General features: G+C 49.5%; 2 protein-coding genes across 6 annotated transcripts; one reads left to right on the forward strand and one right to left on the reverse strand.

Moving 5' to 3' along the window:
• Window positions 1-236: 236 nt before the first annotated feature.
• On the reverse strand, window positions 237-9,797 carry LOC124485143 (hemopexin-like). Of its 5 annotated transcripts, none has more exons than XM_047046513.1 (12): window positions 9,625-9,797; window positions 7,254-7,332; window positions 6,139-6,656; window positions 5,481-5,503; window positions 4,995-5,093; window positions 4,417-4,571; window positions 3,787-3,940; window positions 3,375-3,587; window positions 3,178-3,273; window positions 2,843-2,976; window positions 2,134-2,281; window positions 237-1,888 (listed from the first exon to the last, which is right to left on the reverse strand). In XM_047046513.1, the coding sequence occupies exons 3-12, from the start codon at window positions 6,195-6,197 to the stop codon at window positions 1,662-1,664; spliced, it is 1,308 nt and encodes a 435-aa protein (XP_046902469.1). In that variant the 5' UTR covers window positions 6,198-6,656; window positions 7,254-7,332; window positions 9,625-9,797; the 3' UTR covers window positions 237-1,661. The 5 variants fall into 5 exon arrangements, with proteins under 5 accessions (XP_046902469.1, XP_046902467.1, XP_046902466.1 ...); XM_047046511.1 differs by having other exon boundaries at window positions 9,301-9,797; XM_047046510.1 differs by having other exon boundaries at window positions 9,006-9,797.
• Window positions 8,325-19,704, forward strand: ankrd50l (ankyrin repeat domain 50-like). Its single transcript, XM_047046462.1, has 5 exons — window positions 8,325-8,590; window positions 10,177-11,031; window positions 14,372-14,601; window positions 15,222-18,836; window positions 19,414-19,704. Exons 2-4 carry the CDS (start codon window positions 10,613-10,615, stop codon window positions 18,824-18,826), a joined length of 4,254 nt encoding a protein of 1,417 aa, XP_046902418.1. The 5' UTR covers window positions 8,325-8,590; window positions 10,177-10,612; the 3' UTR covers window positions 18,827-18,836; window positions 19,414-19,704.
• Window positions 19,705-21,043: the final 1,339 nt, after the last annotated feature.

A 21,043-nucleotide genomic window follows, 5' to 3' on the forward strand; every position in this document is an offset into this window, starting at 1 on the left:
TGGTTTATCACATTGCGTGAACACAATGTGAACTGCTGAAACACAAATGCTGTCACAAATGCTGAACTTCAGCTGGATACGGGACCATTTACTACATTTAGGTAGCAAAGTCATTACTGCCTAACCTGCAACTTGGCTATAAACTATGGACATCACCAGATCCCCATGATGACCACGCCCCTTGAGATATGATTGGCTGAGTCAGTGTCCCACAAGAAATTCAATAAAATCAACACGATTAGACTTTTTTATGAGTTGTCATGCGCTTCGAGCCTGTGGACGATTGTGGTATAACTGCTTTTGCTAGCGATTGTTTCTGATCCTTAAAATGTGCAGTTCAGATCTGAAAGTCCTCTCCTTTTACTGTGTGTGGATTCTTTTTTTAAAAACAAAGGTTTCGAGAGGTTTAAAAAATAACAATCAAAAGTCTTCATGTGTGTTTGTGTGAGGACGGCCCCACATACTCTACACTAGTTTTATATCACTGGTCTTCTGACCAGACTTTCCCTGAGGACTCCAGTCCACTCAAATGGTGACGATACAAGGCATTTCCACTGTATAGGCTTAAAGGCAAGGTAAGCAATGTTGTTGAGAAGCACTTTTTGTCATATTTGCCGAAAGTGCTAAACAATACATCAAAAGGTTTGACGGTAATATAAAATCATTCCAACATCTGTGGGCGTCACAATACTGTAATAGACACGATCAATCATTAAAGGGTACCCTGACTATTGATTCGATGGGCTACCTGTCTGTCTGTCTACCTCCATACCTGCACGCACTCTGCCCCTCCACTCAATGCTCGTTTGGTTTGAATTGTGTCAAAAATAAGCTAAAATAGCTAGCTTTGCGCACCTTGCCTACCCTGCCTTTAAATCACCAACCTTTAATACTAAACTCTAGCAATTGGTCCAAGTCTGAAATTGGTTAGAGGCATGAAAGTATTAAAGGTTTTATTTGAAGGAACTGAAAACCTTTAATGTATTCGACTTTGCGACAGCGATATTCATGAGAGTAAACATTCAAAAACAAATGTGTGTAAACTGTGTTGTCATTGCATATTAAACACATGATGTAAAATGGATAGATGGAGGTAGTATCTGTTGTAGTTTGACAATGACATTGAAAAATTGACAAATGATGCAAAACCATACCAATTAAACAGGCACTGTTCAGTCCTTTACAGGACTCATTACTATTGCTCACGTTCTCATTCTAGGTCCAACGTTGTTGACTGTGCAATGCTGAGGACCTGCAGAGCATGGAGTCAGATGGCTGTGCGGTTAGGGAATCGGGCTAGTAATCAGAAGGTTGCTAGTTCGATCCCCCGGGCCGAACAATATGACGTCGTGTTCTTGGGCAAGGCACTTCACCTTACTTGCCTCGGGGGGAATGTCCCTGTACTTACTGTAAGTGGCTCTGGATAAGTTCGTCTGCTCAATGACTAAATGTATAGCTGTTAAGGACATCTATGTTGTTAAAAAAAGCCATTGATGTATAGATAAATGACTATGTTTAATTACAAACTGAAGCCTCATTATTTTCTTGTATAACTCTGTATTCCCTTGTTGAAAAAAATAATAAACAAAAAATAAAATAACTGCAAGATTATTCTTATTCACCACAGCACCCGACCAACGTTTGCGAATCATTAGCGCCCTCTAGTGGTCACAGCCGAACATGTCCAGGGACATCTTGTGTGGCTCAGGTCTGATCCGGCTGTAGGCTAACAGCATAGGGGTGGCGTACTGAAAGTACTCGGCGCCAACGAACACTTTGATGCCATCAGGGCCACACATGGCAGCATCTAGCTTGGCGAAGGGCAGCTTGGCCTCCTTAACCACCGCCCTGGGAACAGCTGTCAGCTCGATGTCAAACATCTGCTGGCCTGCAGGTGGACAGACAAGAGAGATCATTAGGTGACGGTGACAGTTTTGCCCTTCAATCTCCCCGCGATCCTCTTTAACAGTTTTTTTTTTTTTTACTCTGCCCATGACAAGTAAAAGGGGATTCCAGAAGGTGTCACATTCTGCTGCACTACAACTTATATAATGAGTTTAAGTTTAACACACATAATAGCGCTCTTCAGACATTATGTTTCTTGACATATAAACGGATGTAAAGTAAACGTACCTTTAACCACATGCAGAAGTGAATACTCTCCACAGACGAAGGCAGCGTCCAGCGGTCCCTCGATGCCCAACACCTCCTTCAGGGGTTTAGGGTAACCCTCCACCAGCTCGTACTTCTCTCCAGACGAGTAGAGGAACACCTGCTCACCCTGTCATCAGAGCGCGGCACACAGATTACATCCCATTACATTTGGTCATTTAGCCACTTACTGTAAGACGCTCTTATCCAGAGCGACTTACAGCAAGTACAGGGACATTCTCCCCGAGGCAAGTAGGGTGAAGTGCCTTGCCCAAGGACACAACGTCATTTGGCACAGCTGGGAATCGAACCAACAACCTTCTGATTAATAGCCCAACTCCCTAACCCCTCAGCCACCTGACCCCCACAGATTACAATATGACGATACGATAGGTAACAACATCTGGCCCAAATCTTTAAAGCATGTAGTCAACATGCTGTTTGAAGAAACTTGAAGATGGCATGTCGTAAGCTCAGAACAGTAGCATGCAGTCAGCTATATTAGCAAGCTGCTTTCAAAAAGCAGGTAAAAATAGATTCTGATTGGCTAGCACTTACAGTGCAAATATTTACGATGTAGGCCTTCTGAATAATAATAATAATTTGTCCCTCGTGTCAGAGATTCATTTAGTAGAGATTTAGCAGTGAATGCAATATTGAGTGCATTTTGCCACTATTGAACTTTGCTCACTTTGATGAGGTACAGCTGGCTGGCGTAGGAAAACACAGCTTCCAGGTCGCTCTTTACTTCCTTAAAGTACTCAGCTATAGGGAATGCATGCCAGCCATCACCAGTCCTCTCATCCTCCCGCAGGAAGTAGTCACCTAGACCAGGAGCAAGCAGGGAGGACAGGTTGGCAGTTAATGGAAGTAGTTAATGGTAGGTGACCATACACACAAATACATACACACACACACAGGTTTGTTTTGTGACAGGTAATTCATGGAAGTGTGAGACTACACACACACACTCACACACACACACACACACACACACACACACACACACACAGGGGTTGCACTGACCTCTGAAAGCGAGCGCTCTCTCCAGGCCGTCGGAGGCGATGGCGTCCAGGTGGACGTGACTACAGCGCTCCCTCTCTGTGTGGTTACTAAGGCGACCTGCAGCAGGACAGGACACTGTTACACACCAGCACAGCGACCAACAGGAAGCTAGGATTTTGTATATATATTTCTCTCTCATATAGTATTTATAAAATCACCAAAGTTGGGGCACTTCATGAAGAAGTCGCGGGCATCCTTGGGGTAGGTCCCCGTCACAGACCCAGTGACAGGGTGGAACTTGGTGAACTGGTGTCCATGGAAACAGTAGTAGTGGTCTAACCAGCGCAGGGCGGAGGTGCAGTTTGGGAAATGAGTCCACTGGCTGGTCTTGACCTTCTTGGTGTACGTGTCGTAGTGGAACACCTCAGAACCTGGGGAAAGCACACAGGGCTGACTGAAATGGGACCCCCCAAAAAAACACATTGAATAGTAAAACGTTTCCATTGAAAGTTAATTTCTTCTTCCATATCTACTGAGCGACAACATAGACAGAGGAGACTACCGATTCCTACCCCCCGGACGTTGCTTTGGATAAAAGTGTGTGCTAAACAAACACAGTCTTTTATTCACCTTTGAAGAAGATGACAGAGTCCCGGACACACTCTCCTTTGGGGCACTCCACGGCCGCGTCCAGGTGGCTGGGGATCCCTGGGAACACCTGGGAGATGTCCTTGGGAAAGCCCTCCTCGAGGGTGTGGTCGTGGTAGCTGAACACCTTGTCATCCTGGGGGGGGGGGGGGGGGGGGGGGGGGGGGGGTCACAGAGAGGAGGGGGGTGGTAGTGGTTAGGGGTCACAGAGAGGAGGGGGGTGGTAGTGGTTAGGGGTCACAGAGAGGAGGGGGGTGGTAGTGGTTAGGGGTCACAGAGAGGAGGGGGGTGGTAGTGGTTAGGGGTCACAGAGAGGAGGGGGGGTGGTAGTGGTTAGGGGTCACAGAGAGGAGGGGGGTGGTAGTGGTTAGGGGTCACAGAGAGGAGGGGGGTGTGAAGGCAGTTTAATCATTACACCAACTGTACAGCAGCAACCTGTCACCATTCACTGGGAATGTGCAGAATCGTTTTTTTCCATCATGTAATCATCTAATCATTTGATCTTCTATGCTTTCACTGATAACCAAAGGTCACATGATGAGATGTAACAGGTTAGAGCACTGATGGCTTGAGAAAGGAGTGCGGAATAAACAGGAAGTGAGGTCATCGTACCAGGAAGAAGAAGACGTGCTTATGGTCGGCATCGTCGGCGTGATGCAGGCAGAGGGCAGCGTCGATGTCGCCCAGCAGGGGGTGCTGCTCCAGCTCCTTGTAGGAGGAGCTGAGGAGCTCTGAGGGGCCGTGGAAGCCCGTCCACATGTGCTTACCTGCCGGTCACATGGTCCAGACCAGGAAGCATTACAACGAGCCACAAACTGACTGGGGGTCGGATGAGCTGAGCGGGTAGGGAATTGGGTTTTTAATCAGAAGGTTGCCGGTTCGATTCCCGGCCGTGCAATTTGATGTTGTGTCCCTGGGCAAGGCACTTCACCTTACTTGCCTCGGGGAATGTCCCTGAACTTACTGTAAGTCGCTCTGGATAAGAGTGTCTGCTAAATTACTAAATGTAAATGTAAACACATGGGTTTGTGATGTGGTGTCCCAGTCCCAAACACATACACGTTGGTATGCGTTTTAATTCAATGTTTCTTTTTGATAGTACTTTCATTTTTGTGTTGATTTTCAGAAATAAAGTGAGGCTTGTGACTGATTCAGAATGAACAACACTAAGCTGAAGGCGCTTGCGTTACCCTTATAGAAGAAGGTGATTCCCTTGGCGTCTGGGGCGATGGCGTCAAACTCGATCCCTTTACATCGGTCCACCTGGCCACTGGGGAGCACCTCACGAACTGCCCAGAACAAAACCACACAAACATAACACCATACACCCTCCTGTGGTCTTCAAACACACTGAACAAAGTAGATGCCTCCTCCTCTATTGTCGAATGATCAATGATCTGTGTCCTTGTGGCCATGAGTGGGACAATACCGCCCTCTTGTGGTCATGTAATGACAACGCAGATATTCTGCACAAATCTAGCTTGATCAGACACCTTGCCCCCAAATACAATCCATATACATATTCATGTAACCATATACAATCCAGCTAACCATATTCATGTAACCATATACAATCCCATTAACCGCATTCATGTAACCATGCAAAATTATAATTTTCTTATGATGATTAGCTTTACCGTTTTTTATCATGGGTAAATGGTTTCACCAGGTCTTACCTTGCCTGGAAAGGTCATGGTTGCTAAGGGAAACAAAATATGATGAACATCATTACAAAACATAACCTAAACAAGGTTCTGCAATGATCTGTACAAGTCATGAGATAATTTTGATAGAAAAACTGTTATGTTCCCTGCTTTGTGTTTTGATGTGAAATACTACCCAGTTATCTGTTCATGTACTGTGAGTCATGAAGAGTTGACAAGATAAGATGCATACAACTGTGCACAGAATGATTCTGCGCTTTAAACATGTTGGCATGTTTGTCGAGAGAACATGAGCAATCAATATCCTGGTCTGATTAACCAGGACACAGTGCAGTGTTGACAGTCCATAGTCTTGAAGAGTCAATAGACTTGACTCCAATGCCAAACAAATGATGATTGGCTCTACATAACTACATGTACATGTATGTTCATACACACAGTCTGTAAACGGACCCATGAGAATGTTCCAATTGTGATAAAGAACGTATTCATCCAGAATATGCTTTTATCCACTTAAGTAGAGATTCTTGACCTTGCAAACTTTCGATCTGCACATATTCTCTACCACTGAGCCAGAGAAAAATAACGAGGAAAGCTAGCGAGAGCGAGAGCAGAGAACTGTTAAAGGAGACGTCATTGACTGCATCAGGGGGGGGATGTGTCTACTTACGGAGCAGCGAGGCAGAGAGCCCAGGTCAGGCCCAAACACAGAGTCTGGAGGAGCAGCATGGTAGATGGGTCTCTGGGTCTAGGAGGCCTGGAGAGCAGAGCTGGATACAGGGTGTGCTGACAGGGAGATGAACCTTTATACCCGAGTTAAGGCTCAGGCTTGTGGTCGGGGGTCTGGGTGGAGCCTTGGATCACTGACAAGAGGGGCTCCTCGTGTCAGAGGTTATCTGAACGGGAATCGAGTGTTTTTTGTTTGAAAGGGTCGGTGGGTGGACTCGGGGGAGAAGGTAAGGATAGTTGCGTCATGACCGCTTTTAAATAACTTTGCTGATGAACGGCAAAAACATAAAAGGGTGAAAAAGAACCATTGAAAGACTTGATTGGATCAGTTTCCGGAGCGTCACGTCTTGTCCCAGAGACTGAGGTCATCGCCTCAGATTCAGCTCCAGTTTGAAAGTCAAACCCTTCCTCTTCCAGGTCTGACTCCAGTGGAGGAGAGTGCTCCCATGGTTACCAGCTCTGCAACACAGTGTGCATCTTTCAAGGTGACCGTGACATAAAGAGTCAAGTATGGATGAAAGCTGACATAGAAGATTCGGCCCCACTGTCGCAGCATGGACAGTGGGGCATGTTGCAACTATTTTGGTAAACTCATACATTTGCATTTGATGTGCATAATGTATCGTCAAGTCATTCAAACTATTACTGTATGTTACAGTTTTCCCATTCAGAATCAGAATCAGAAAGGGTTTTAATCGCCATGACAGTTTGCACAGACAAGGAATTTACTTTGGCAGGAAGGTGCATACATTAAACAAATAGGAATTTTAAAACTGAAAACGTAAATATGTGGTTTAACTATACAAAAGGTACAAAGTCTAGCTAATACAAAGGGGATTTGGAATAAAAAATTAAATATAAAGAATTTGGCAGTTGGGATAACAACAAGATTATACAGAACATAACGATGCACTGTTCAAATCTAAATAGGAGTATCCTAGTGAGACACAACTATGGGCTGAGTTAATCTTTTTTTCTATACGTTTTCATAAGCAGCACACAATCAATATGTAGAGGCCATGACCTGCGAGGCAACAGAAAACATTCACAACTGACCTGATATGCAGTTTAAGATCCTTATCTCCTTCATATTTGCATGACCAAGCCCACAGGTTCAAAGCTCTTTCTTTTTCATCTGTGATATAATGCAAACATTATTTAACATACAGTATCACACTTTTCACAGTATATGCTTCATCCATCTCATGACTGTTCCTTCGTCCACGAAAACGAGGGAGCTTTGAAGGCAAGGTTAAGATATCCTAAAGAGTTCAGATTTTCTGTAAAAAATGAAAAAAAGTTTAATATAACAAACAGAATTTGTATGCCATCAAAATGTTTTATGGAGGACGAAAGCCAACCTTGAGCTCTCCTTGAACACCATCGCATTCATTGTCAAAAATCCTTAAAATCATCCTTCTAAAATACCCAAGCTCACTCCAGAACATGTTCACATCAACAGGCTGGAACAAGACCCAAGGCAGATACATAAAAATATATCGGACTGCTCAAATGGACACTATGCAAATGAGCAAAGACTTAATGTGAACTGCTCCTACATCTATTTCTCTGGCAGAGCTGTTGTTGATGAATCATAGATGTATAAATACATAAATAAATGTTAAGGCACAACACTAAAACACAACATATAACTGGTTGGAAGTGCAAATCGTCTAGGTAGGTACCGTATACATTATATATTGAGGTAATTGTTGGTTTAAGTGTAGCCTATTTGGAACTCACAATACCCCCAATAATTTGTGTGTTTGCCTTTGTTGGTGTAGGAAGACTGAGGGTAATCTTTCCATTCCACGGATCTTTCTATTCATGCCTGACATCCTGTCTCTCTCACACGGACAGAAAAAAACAGAGGATTTCCTTGTGTGACATAATCTGGGTATTTTAAAATGGTTTTGGCAGTTAAAGAGCCTGGAGGAGGGCAGATCCGTGGATGCCATGAACCCGCACGCACGGGGGCATCTAAACACACCTGAAAATATACGAGACAAACAAAAACGCATTTTGTTACTTCACGAATATGGTCATTTAAATTGACAGTTGGTATTCTCCCAAACAATACAGGGAAATAGGCTACTTGTGTTTGAGTTGTCCAGCAGCTTTCTTTTCAACAGGGGGAACTGTTGTACGTATCTATGACACTATAATATACGACTAAGGATGTCGAAGAGGGCGAAGGAATATGTTATAGCATGCACGTAGCCTACTTTTTGAAACAGCCTATAGCCTAATTCAAGACAAATGTAGAGCGTCATTTAACCGAACGCTCGTGGAATGTTTCGGAAAAACCGAGGAAGGTGTACGGAACTGCTTCTCCATGCGCTTCAATACAATAGATTGTCTCGACGGTTCCGAGAAGCAAGCCTATTATTAAGGTACTCACATTTTCTTTCCAAGTTTTCACCTTTTAATTAGGATTTCTAACATTGTAGCGTATTGTTGCAGTTCGTTTTAACTGTTCTGGCCATCGCTATGTCAGCACTTGATGCAGCACCTGTAGCCCGCCTGTGAAATTCAATGCAAGCTGGGATATTTCCCTCCGATAGTACCGTAGGCGCAACTTTCGCTTGAGACCAATACATTTTTATAGTATAGGTAAATCAGTTTAAAAATAATGTATCTTAAAATGAGTAGCTTGTGACATGTATTACTATACTGGTGTCAAAGACAGTAAACATGAGATGCACGGTTTTTGGCTCGAAATATCTGAGGTGGATCACAAATATGTAAATGAGATAAGCGAGACGTATTCAGCCGAAATCTATTTGTGGTGTCCATCCTTTAACCTACCTCAGTTGAACAGGAGTGTGCTGTCGTTAACACGCCAGAGAGAAACGGACACTAGAAATAGCAGGGTCGTGTAAAGGGCAAGAGAAACGACAAGAATGTCGGGCGACTATCAGTCTCGGCTCTTCAGAAGCCTCTTTTCAGTAATCCCAAAAACTTGCGGTATTCACTCCAGAGTCCCTCGGCCCCAACTCTGCGTTTCAATACTTGATTGGCAACGTGTCTTTTATCGATTGATTTAGTTTGATGGATAGAAGGGCAAGTGATACATGGGGATAATTTACAGCCTGTCACCTACCAGTTAACCTTTCCACAAATGGCACAGATAAGTCCAAGGTGTCAGCTTGAATAGCCGACTGTGTGAAATCACTCGATCACTCTATTGCGTCTTGCGCACGCTTGTTCAAACGGCTCGAACCGATTTGCTTTTAGTAGACGAAATTACAGCACAGTCAGCCTCTTTTTATGCTACACGGTGAGCAAGTGCCTTCGTCAGCAGCTGAGAAATAGCCTTGGGTTCTGCAGCTTTGCCCCACCATGCAGTAATGCTAGGCACAGGTTTAGCACATCTGGTTGGTAATGACACCATTAAGCATATTTAAACAGGTCAGCTCATACACACTTTTATACCAGGTCCCAAAGAACAAGCGCCAAAGCCTCGTTTGTGGCATGCTTTTGTGGATGAACTTTGATTCCAAACATTTTGTCTTTGACTCCAGACCCTCCTTCTCAAACCTTCTGTTTTGAATCCCTTACACTCCATATGTTTTCTCTCTCACGCTCTCTCTCTATCTCACACGCAGTATTGCTGCCTCTCTCTCTCACTCTCTCTCTCTCTCTCTCAGTTTAAATGCCTCTCTGCTGTAGTGCATGTCCTGACATGCTAAGAAATCGAGGGGAGGAGGAAAGGAGGACGAGAAAAACCGGAGAGCAGCTGAGAGGGAGGGAGGGAGGGAGTGTGAAAGAGGAGGGAATTCCATTTGGACAGAACGGAGGGACTGTGAGAAGGAAGAAACTTAAAGGCAAACTGGAAGAGAGAAACGAGCAAGAATCACTTAGAGTTTTGGGATGCAGGGAGTAAGGAGAGAGATAAAACAAGCAGTTTATTATCTGTAGGCATCTCTAAACCGCCTCGCTCTCTCTCTCTCTCTCTCTCTCTCTCTCTCCTTCTCAGGCTGTGGTGTCGGCAGTGTGTATGAGTCAGTAGGCGTGTGGCAGCTCAACTCGTGGACCTGCTCTTTTGTGCGGTATGTCTAACCCGAGGACAAGGTCAAGATGACAGAGGCACTCTAGCTGACTGGAAGCACCTGTGTGAGTAGAGAGACGAGCCTCCATAACCTCTCACCCTCGGACAAACCCCTGACCCCGAGGCTCTGATTGGACACCTGGAGAAACAGCAACTCTAAGAGGAGCACGACTCAGCAGTTCCCGGGTTTCACGATCAAGGAGAGCACACTCTCGTCTCCAGGGCTGCGGGTCATCCGAAGTCGCCGAAAAACAAAACACAAAACGTTGGATCGTAAGACGGAGGCGTTGGGGCGGAGCATGGGCAGCGGCGCCCCGGGCTCTGGCGTGTTGTCTTGTCCCAGTGGTCGCTGAGCGAGGGCCCGATGAGTGGAGGTGGCAGCACCAGCCTGCTCCGGGGGCGGCGCTTCTACTGCAGGGAATGGGCCCTGGACAAGCTCCGGCACTGCCTGGACAGCCGCTCGACCCCTGGCCGCCCCCCGGGGGTGCTGCTGACCGGGGGCCCCGGTGCTGGGAAGACAGCCCTGTGCACCGAGGCTGTGTGGCCCACATCGGAGGCGGGTCGCGGGGCCGGGTTGGCGTCCCGCTGCCTGGCCTCCCACTTCTGCCAGTGGGAGGACCAGCAGAGCGTGGCGTTGTGGAGGTTCGTCCTGGGGCTAGTGGAGCAGCTCCGGGCCTCGCCGCTCCTCCCTCCGGCCTATAGGGATGCCCTGGGGCACCCCGGCCTGGCTTCAGCTCTGGAGCCCCTGCACTACCAGAGGGACCCCGACGACACCTTTAAAAGGTTTGTGCCTATTCGCTGGCTTTCTACCGTACTCTCTTCTTTCATTCTTTTTTCATCCTGAGTGCTTTTGGTGGAACCGGCTTTCAGTGAAGCGATTTTCAGGGTTGTTTTTACCGTGGTGCTTAGTGATGAGGCGTGATAGACAGATGAATACACCTCAGAGGTAGTGCTGTCACACGGCGGGGGGAACAGTTGCTCTCACCCGACACAGCGGTCGATGCAAACAGATGTGCTTGAGCAGAGACCTGGCAACAGATTCGTACGGCTGTCATCAAAGCAGCCTTGTTAGTCTCCAGGTGTTTGGAGTCAGCACTAATCGATTAACAGATTTTATATCCGCTCTATTCAACACACTTCAAGCCCATGTGGCTCTCAGACCAACAAAGACAGCCAGGACGGCCACATACAGGAAAAAGCCAGCGATTGTCCCATTTCCTTGGCTTCTATATTTATTTATTTCTCCCCTTATAATACAAGCCATTCAGCACACTTACAATAGGCCTCCAGTCTGATTGAACGCCACAATGCTATTTACGACACGGCCCTTTCAGAGCGCGAGAGGAGAGAAAAGGACAAAGACGTGAAAAATGCGTCCGGCGGCCGACTCCGTACCATTCAGCGAAGTCGCTGGTCTCACAAGGTCCCTCTCTCTCTGTCTCTGTCTCTCTCTCCCTCCCTCTCTCTGTCTCTCTCCCTCTTTCTCTCCTTCTCTCTGTCTCTCTCTCTCCCCCTCTCTCTCTCTCACTCTTGTTGTGTTTACTCTGCGAAGCGTTGTAGACCCTCACACTCCCCTTCTGTGTTTGCTAATCCCTGGTGTGAAATACAAGGCTACATTCCACATGGTCCTCCAGCCGGCCCTCTAGCTGGGAGCTGTGTGGTTTCAGCCGCAGTGGGGGAAAGTGGTTGCGGTTGAGACACTGCCGTGTGAACAGTGGTCAACACACAGATGAAACATTAGTTTGGAGCCGGCGTTGAAAGGGCCGTACAGAGGGCTCCGCAGCTATAAACAGATGGCTGTAGACAGAGAGTCATTAACGTTGGTAAACACTATCATCCACGTTTAACAAGGGTTGTTTATTGTAGGGGGGTACGCACAACGGCTCAAAGGATGCTTCCTCTGAGGACTTAAAATAAGTCTGGCCCCCCTCGCTGTCGTCCACTCAGGAGAGGCCATCGCACACGGGCGTCAGTTTCTAAAACCACAGGACCATTCTCTGCAAACTTTAAGTGCGATCGTAAATATATGAATTGCTTGGATCGAGATTATGACTGTGGAGGCAAATTTGTTCCGTAGTGCCGTTCTCCACATCCGCGTCCAATTACAGTAGAGCCCTGTGTGTAGGCGGGGGTTCAAAGGTCAAAGTGTACATGCGGCTAGGCTCACGAGGACAGGATGGGGCAGGAGGCACGGTGAGTCAATGACAGGGCCCTTCACCCCCTTCTTAACGCTCGGAGCGTGTGAGCAGGCAGGGTGTGTCCAGTCTGTCTCATTACCAAAGCACACAACACAAGTGATAAGCCCAGCACCTAGACACGCTCTGGACCACGGCCCAGACTGGAGGTTTGAATCCACTCTTAAAGTGCACTTAGTGCTTTTACATGAAGCCCAAGACAAGGGTGTTGTTTTAAAAGCGGTCTTGAGTAATTAATGAGTCCAGAGGCATGTGAAATATAATGACTACATATTTGTTTCCTCTGTGAAGTTTTGCCTTTTAAAGTTTGAATTGAGTAAAAGAGAAGCCTTCCATGTTTTGTTCTAAACACAAACATGCACGATGATAAACAGGCTTAATCTGTCTGTAAACTCTCAGATTTCATGTTGCGAAAGATGTGTTAGCTATACTTTGTTAGATTTTCTTTTCAGATATCTTAACCTACAGGCAGCAACAGGACTGGCCCTGTGTGAACTCCAGTATATGTGAAACAGAATGCTGAAACACAGCAGAAGAAACAATCTCATTCATGCGAATGGATTTCATGTAAATAAATCCTGCAATGGTTGACATTTGTTTTGATTGGCTGTGTGTACAAAGCAGGCACTGAGAAATCAGTCACATGTCATCCCTGATAGAGAAAAGAGAATCAGGGGGAAACACTTTTTAGAATTGTGATTAGGATCATTATATTGATTAGGGAAAGCCTCCGTGTCTCTGATTGGTTGAGTTTATCAACTGTGTTACCACCTTTCCTCTATTTTTCTGCTACTTTCATTTTTGCTGTGCTGTGTAATGGTGCTCAACACTGTATGTGGGTGTGCGTGTGTGTGTGTGTGTGTGAGAGAGAGCTTCCGTACTGTGTGTGTCTGTGTACCTAGGGAGGAACAGGAAATCCCAAACCTTCTTTAGACCTGAGTCACCAGTCAATCACACCACTCCAGCCTATTCTGTGAGAGGAGAGAGGAGGAGAGAAGGTGTAGAGCTCTGGGGGTTGGAAAGGCTTGTTTGAGCAGGATGGGTTCAAACAGCCGCACTCCGGTGAACGGGGCAGTAATATCTAGAGGAATAACTCACCTATTCAGTCACACATTTCACAGTCATGACACATTCGGCTAAACGGCAATACCGCGTTGCCTTTTTTGTGTGCATTTCATCACCAGCCTTGTCAGTCAAACTCTTGCACTGTTCAGACAGGGACTGATGTAATTAAGTCTGCCTCCTCCACAGCGAATCCTTTTCCCATACATGACGCAAAACACCGGCAACATTCCGGTCAGCACACACCAACTTATTCTCTCCTAGTTTGTCACTCTTTGTATCTGTTGTCCCTCTTTGCTCTCAGCCTCCTTCCTTCTTCTTCTCTTTGTCCCCAGGACCCTGCCTCTACCCTCCTAACCCTGCTCTCTCTCCCCAGGACCCTACCTCTACCCTCCTAACCCTGCTCTCTCTCCCCAGGACCTTACCTCTACCCTCCTAACCCTGCTCTCTCTCCCCAGGACCCTGCCTCTACCTTCCTAACCCTGCTCTCTCTCCCCAGGACCCTGCCTCTACCCTCCTAACCCTGCTCTCTCTCCCCAGGACCCTGCCTCTACCCTCCTAACCCTGCTCTCTCTCCCCATCCCTGCCTCTACCCTCCTAACCCTGCTCTCTCTCCCCAGGACCCTGCCTCTACCCTCCTAACCCTGCTCTCTCTCCCCAGGACCCTGCCTCTACCCTCCTAACCCTGCTCTCTCTCCCCAGGACCCTGCCTCTACCCTCCTAACCCTGCTCTCTCTCCCCAGGACCCTGCCTCTACCATCCTAACCCTGCTCTCTCTCCCCAGGACCCTGCCTCTACCATCCTAACCCTGCTCTCTCTCCCCAGGACCCTGCCTCTACCCTCCTAACCCTGCTCTCTCTCCCCAGGGCGGTGCTGGGGCCCTTGTTGGACCTCCCTCCTCCGGCCCAGACCGTGTTCGTGGTGGTGGATGCCCTGGACTGTGGTTGTGGGGATGGGGCCGTCAGCGCGGAGGCTCCTGGGAAGGTGGGCTCTGTGGCGGAGCTCCTGGCCTCCTATCAGCACCTCCTCCCTAGCTGGCTGCTCCTGGTGTGCTCTGTACGGCGCCAGAACAAAGCCGTCTGCAAGATGTTCTCAGGTACATCTGTGATCAGGTCATATTTTACGACATCGTTTTTGCGTCTCGGTGTGAAACGGTGGTATTTCTGCTGGCGTTCGTCCACCTCCTGGGTTTTTGGCCGACGGTGTTATTCTGCAGAGCTGTTTATTACAAACATGAAACATGGTTACACCATTTCATCCCCGGAGAGCATTATCTTATCTGTACTGTATGGAAAAATGTGCTATTGATGTGTTTTGTGGATATCAAAATTGTTCAGGCAGTTTGTTTCCCCCTGTTAATATAATTGTGTTTTCAAGGTACTCCAAAAACTTAATTAAGATATTTTCCTTTTTATCTTTTCACTTATTACTTTCAGTATTGGGGGAAAGGTTACTTCTCTTTTTAATTAAAAAAAGACTATTTAGAAAGATACCAAATAAAACTCAGTGGGTTTACACAGACAATTATAATCCTCCAGTGCAGTCTAATGCAATGGGTGGCAGGGAAGACATCAGATACAGTCACCAGTACCGCTTGCAGCAAATGTTATGTTTTTTGTATTTTTTACATAACACAAAAATATAAAGCAGGGATTCTTAAAACACTCTGCCGTGCCTATCCTCCCCTCTCACATTTCCCTTTTCTTTCCCCGCCAGGTTTTCGCAAACTGTGCCTGGACGACCTCCGTAAACCTCCTCCGGTCCGCGACGTGCAGCAGTACATCCTGCGGCGGCTGGACCAAGAGGGCTCCCTGCGACGCCAGCTCACTCCCGAGACGGCCGACATGCTTAACCTACTGCACATCAAGAGCGGCGGCTGTTTCCTGTTTCTGGAGCGCGTCCTGGACGGCGTGGCGGGGGCCCTGGTAGGCCTCAGGGAAATCCGCGACATCCCGGGGACTCTAAATGGCCTCTACCTCTGGCTGTGCCAGAGGCTGTTCCCCCGGGGGCTGTTCCTCCAGGTACGCCCCCTCCTCAACGCCCTGCTGGCTTCCGCACGCCCCATCACTTCCCAACAGCTCTTCACGGCAGTCTGGAGCCAGGACACCTCCCTCAGCATTCAGGACTTCCACAGGAAGCTCCAGACCCTCTCTACGCTCCTCATCGACGGCCCAAGGGGAAGTAAGCTGCTGTTCCACGCTAGCTTCGCACAGTGGCTGACGGACGTCAAGTACTGTACTCAGAAATACTTGTGTAGTGTAGCAGAGGGTCACACCATGCTGGCCATGGCTCTCACTCTGAGGAGCCAGTCCCTGAACACAGAGGACACCTGCCAACTAGGAACTCACCTCATTAACTCAGGAATGCATAAGGACAACACTTGTCTCTTAGCTTTGTGGATGCTGTGGACAGGAGTGCCCCCTCTCGCTCCCAACGTTATCCCGAGGGAGCACCCTATTTCCCCTAGGCTTGGCATCCCCTCCCCTGCTGCCGTACCCCCCGTCCTAGTCCGACAAGACGTCCTCCAGCTGCTGATGAAAAGTGGGGTGTTTCCTCCCTCGTGTACCCCGGACGGCAGCCCCAGTGTGGGCATACACTGCGCGGGAGGAGGGGGCACCATCGTGCGAAGGGCTCTGGAGAGGCAGGACTCTGTGAGGGTGTTGCTGGACAGCGGGGTCAGTGCCAACAGGACCGACCCCCTGGACGGACGGACGCTCCTAGCCAGCGCGGCGCACGCCGGCTCGGCAGACGTGGTCCGTCTGCTGCTGTCCAGGGGGGCGGACCCGTTGATTAGTGACCACCAGGGGCAGACGCCCCTGACCCTGGTTGCCCGGCAGGGCCACGTCCAGGCCCTGACGGTCGTCCTGGACTGGGCCCGGGACCAGGACCTGAAGACGACGATCAGGGTGCTGGAGCACGCGGACAGCGAGGGTTGGACGGCGCTGCGCTCGGCGGCGTGGGGCGGCCACGCCGAGGCGGTGCACCTCCTGCTGGACGCGGGGGCCAACGTGGACGGGTGTGACGTGGAGGGCCGCACCGCGCTCAGGGCGGCGGCGTGGGGAGGCCACGAGGAGATCCTGCTAACGCTGCTGGATTACGGGGCGCAGGTGGACGTGGCGGACCGCGAGGGCCGCACGCCGCTGATCGCGGCCGCCTACATGGGTCACCGGGAGGCGGTGGAGATCCTGCTGGACCACGGGGCGGACGTACGCCTGGCGGACGATGACGGCCGCACCGCCCTGTCGGTGGCCGCACTCTGCGTGCCCACGGCCGCCGGGGTCAAAGGTTACGGGGAGGTGGCGAGCTTGCTGTTGGAGCGTGGGGCAAACCCGGGTCACAGGGACCGCGACAGCATGACTCCTCTTCTGCTGGCGGCCTACGAGGGCCACGAGGAGGTGGTGGAGCTGCTCCTGGAGGCGGGGGCGGACGTGGACGAGAGCGCCGGACCCCACGCCGCCGCCGTGACCCCGCTGCTAGCCGCCGCCGCCATGGGTCACGCCGCCACCGTGGGGCGTATCCTGTTCTGGGGGGCGGCCGTGGACGGCATCGACGGGGAGGGACGGACGGCGCTCAGCCTGGCGGCGGCACGCGGGAGCCTGGAGGTGGTGTGCGCCCTGCTGGATCGAGGGCTGGACGAGAACCACAAAGACGATATGGGCTGGACGCCGCTGCACGCTGCGGCCTGCGAGGGCCACCGGGCGGTGTGCGCCGCGCTGACGGAGCGGGGGAGCACGGCGAGGGTGGGCGAGATGGACATGGAGGGACGCACGCCACTCATCCTGGCGGCGCAGGAGGGCCACTGCGGCACAGCCAGGCTCCTCCTGGATCGCCGCTCGCCCATCGACCATCGGGCGTACGACGGACACTCCGCCCTGAGCGCGGCGGCTCTGGAGGGCCACGCGGAGGTGTCGGAGCTGCTGATGAGGCGGGGAACCGACACGGACGTGCGAGACGCAGAAGGACGTCCTCTCCTCTACCTGCTGGTGTTGGAGAACCGTCTGGACATGGCGGCCCTGCTCATGGAGAAAGGCGGGGTTCCCCTGGAGTCCCGGGACGCCGAGGGCCGCTCGGCTCTGCACGCCGCCTCCTGGCAGGGCGACGTGGACGCCGTGGGGCTGCTTCTGAGGCGTGGGGCCGACCCCAACGCCCAGGACACGGAGGGCCGGACCCCCCTGCACTCGGTCGCCTGGAGGGGGCATGCGGAGGTGGGCCGCCTGCTCCTGGAGACCCGTGGGACCGACGTGGATCTGGCCTGCCGGCGCCAAGCCGCCACGGCACTATCGATCGCGGCGCAGGAAGGCCACGCCAACATCGTCGCCATGCTGCTGGAGCGTGGAGCCAACCCGGACCACGTCGACAATTACGGACGCAGTCCCGTCAAAGTGGCAGGAAAGCGGGGAAATTACACTATCGTACGGCTGCTGGAGAGTTACGGCGCCAAGCCGTTCACGGGCCCCCTGCCTTCGCCGCAACGGCCCGCCGCAAAGACACGGCCCTCAGCCGGATCGGGGAGTAACGGAGGCGACCCGGGCACGGCAGCGTCCGCGCAGAACGGAGGAGGAGCGGGTGCCTCCCTGTCCTCAGCGTCCTCCCCGGGCTCCTCCACCGAGCGCTTCCACTCCATCCAAAGCTCCCAGACCTCCACCTCCACCAGACACTCCCAGGCCACGGTGCAGACGGTCCCAGCGGACAGCGTGAGCTTCACCCAGCAGATTCAGCAGCACTCACTGCGCCGCAGCCGGAGTCGGCCCTCCACCCTCCCTCCTCCGGGCTCCGCCGCCGGAAGCCTTCACGGCAGCAGCCGGAGGACTCAGGCCCCCAAGGCCAGCCCTCCCCCCAGCCACTGCACCGTCAGTGCCTTGGTTCACCAGCCCGACAAGAACTCCGACGCGCTCCAGAAAAGCTTCCTGCCGTGCTTCGACTATCCCAACAAGCCGAAGCCTCAAACCGGCACTTTCATCAAGGAGGAAAGGGCTCAGTTCGGAGGAGGCAAGTGGAACTCAGTCATGGCCTCTCTAGGGGTGATGCCTGGACACGATGGGCCAGTGAGGGCCTCCAAGATCAGGGAAAGCCCTCCGCTGGGTTACCCCTTCCAGCTCCAGAACCCACACCAGGGCGAGGCCTGGGACGAGCCGCAGAAGAGCGGCTGTTCTCCTCCCTTCAGCTTGAACTCTGACATGTCACCTTCCAGTGCCTTACTGGAGGATGCCATGGTTGCCATGACCACTATGGACCCACAGCTCAACCTGAAGCAGGCCATCAAGCTGCAGTTCGAAGGCCCCACCAGCTCAGTCTTATACAAGAGAGAAACTCCATTGTGACCCAGAACCTGTGAGTAGCTGTGATCTAGACCTTTTTATAATCCATTCAATATCGTTTTATTTGCTTCCTTAAGCAGGGTTTTTAAAATGTACAGAGAGGGTACAGTAACAATGAGTCACAATGATTTTGCATTGAAAATTCTATAAAACAGTTTGTTAACAAAGCTTTACAAAGTATGACTTTGGCTTGCAATGCGCAAAAAGAAAATGAACAGTCAATTGTTAATCAAACCTTAATTCAGAAAATTGACAGTAAATTCATGACTTAACCAAGAAGTAAGTGTAACATGTAGAATTAACATAAAACTTTTATGTTTGCCTTTGTACAAATTGGGCTCTTAGAAATCTGGCATGTCTTGAAAGACAGCTGTCTGTTCAGAAATACTATAGTCACTGTTATTCCAAACCCTGTATTTGTATTCCAGACACAGACAGACCAATGTACAACTTTTCACTTTTTTTGTTTCAACATCACTCATATTTGACAGTTTGTCCTGGGGTGGCAGTGACCCCTAAAATAGTGTCCGTGGAGGTGGTACGTTCGGGAAAACCCCTGGAATTTTAATAACAGCGTTCTCTTGTCTTAGGTGGACATTTTGGAGTTCAAGGGGCCATTTGGGGCATGGATAATCGCTCTTCAGGGGCAGATGAGAGAGGAAGGGATCCCTCAGTCCACCCCACCCTGTACTCCCTGAGCAGACCAGAGGAAGAATGGAGGAACTCAAAGACATCAAAGCTGTTTACATTCCAGCCTCCTTCCTCTGCCTGTTTTGTGTGCCGGGCAGCTGTCAGCAGACATATGCTTACACACACACACACACACACACACACACACACTCACACATACCATACTCACTCACAGACACACACACACACATACCATACTCACTCACAGACACACACACACACATACCATACTCACTCACAGACACACACATACACATACCATACTCACTCACACACACACACACACACATACCATACTCACTCACAGACACACACACACACACCAAGCTTTTTATATGCACACTTTTTGGAGACAACCTTTTCTCTCCCTCGATCACTCAAACACAACAGACTGACAGACTCACAGATGCACAGTCACAGACACACAGAGAGTCTGTTGTCTACAGTGTTGTGTTGGCATTGTGTCCATGAACAAGTGAAGGGGAGTGGTGATGTCGCCCACAGCAGCCGTCCCCCCCTCCTGGGGGTATTGGAACAGTAGCCAGCCAGAGACTGTTTGACAACCCCATGATACTCGCTTTTCCCCTGTCAAAGAAAACCCATTATTTTGTCACCTTTGTGTATTGTTTCTCAATTCACATCACCCGGCTTGGCTTCACAGCGGTAGTTTGATGGTAAACCCGGAAAACAACTTATTTCTGAACAAAAGGAAAACTTTTCCACATGATTGTGTCTCGCAGACATTTGAAGAGCTGTAACAGATTGTTCTAAAAGGGCTCTCACTGAACGATCAAACTGGAACACTGCAAAACTCTTCAAATTGGATTTGTAAGAGCTGCTTTTTGAAATTATTGGGACTTTTTAAACTATTATTATCCTAGTATTAGTTCTAATTTGTGGCCTTGACCTTTATCAAACCTTTGAGTATTTTGTATTTGGACCCTGAACATATGATGTTTGTTGCTTTCACAAGTTTAGGCTGTGTCAACATTTATCTATGGCTTCCAGCCAATCAAAAACAGTCAACCGAAAACCAGCCTGCGAAAACCTGACCTGTAATCAATGACCACGTCTGAACTCTGGGTTTACAACGTAAACCATAAAAGATGTAGGCGCTAAACGCACCAGCACACACTCTGTAGTGTGACAGAGCTGGATTGGAATGGAAGCATTATGACTTGGACCATAAATGCATTAGATACATTGAGAAGAGGGAGGTATAAGTGCATCGTCATAAATTTAAACCCCATGTCTGACCTAAGTGCTTAATTTTTTGCTGTTATTTTTCACTTGTTAATATTTAATGGAATTCTTTAATTAAAATGGCAGATGGAGTCATAACTTATGTTTAATACTGACATTGTGACCAATTATTTCCGATGGAGTTACACTTGGTGTGTGTGTGTGTGGACTATGAGAGGGTTTTCAGCTTGTTAGTGAGCGTGTGTGTTTGCATCAAGCTACTTGCACCTGTGGAAAAAGCTGTAGGTGTTATAGATAGCACGTGTACGTCAGCCAGGCAGAGATGAA

Source organism: Hypomesus transpacificus, chromosome 23 (genome assembly GCF_021917145.1).
Source record: "Hypomesus transpacificus isolate Combined female chromosome 23, fHypTra1, whole genome shotgun sequence".
NCBI classification, from domain to species: domain Eukaryota; kingdom Metazoa; phylum Chordata; class Actinopteri; order Osmeriformes; family Osmeridae; genus Hypomesus; species Hypomesus transpacificus.

Excerpts from the sequence above, each read along its gene's own strand:
- LOC124485143 (XM_047046513.1), bottom strand. The coding sequence starts at position 6,197 with ATGCTGCTCCTCCAGACTCTGTGTTTGGGCCTGACCTGGGCTCTCTGC. Across the intron at positions 5,504-6,138 it reads GCTCTCTGCCTCGCTGCTCC|CAACCATGACCTTTCCAGGC; the intron begins GTAAGTAGACAC and ends TGTTTCCCTTAG. Across the intron at positions 3,274-3,374 it reads CATGAAGTGCCCCAACTTTG|GTCGCCTTAGTAACCACACA; the intron begins GTGATTTTATAA and ends GTCCTGCTGCAG.
- ankrd50l (XM_047046462.1), top strand. The coding sequence starts at position 10,613 with ATGAGTGGAGGTGGCAGCACCAGCCTGCTCCGGGGGCGGCGCTTCTAC. Across the intron at positions 11,032-14,371 it reads CCCGACGACACCTTTAAAAG|GGCGGTGCTGGGGCCCTTGT; the intron begins GTTTGTGCCTAT and ends CTCTCTCCCCAG. Across the intron at positions 14,602-15,221 it reads CGTCTGCAAGATGTTCTCAG|GTTTTCGCAAACTGTGCCTG; the intron begins GTACATCTGTGA and ends TTTCCCCGCCAG.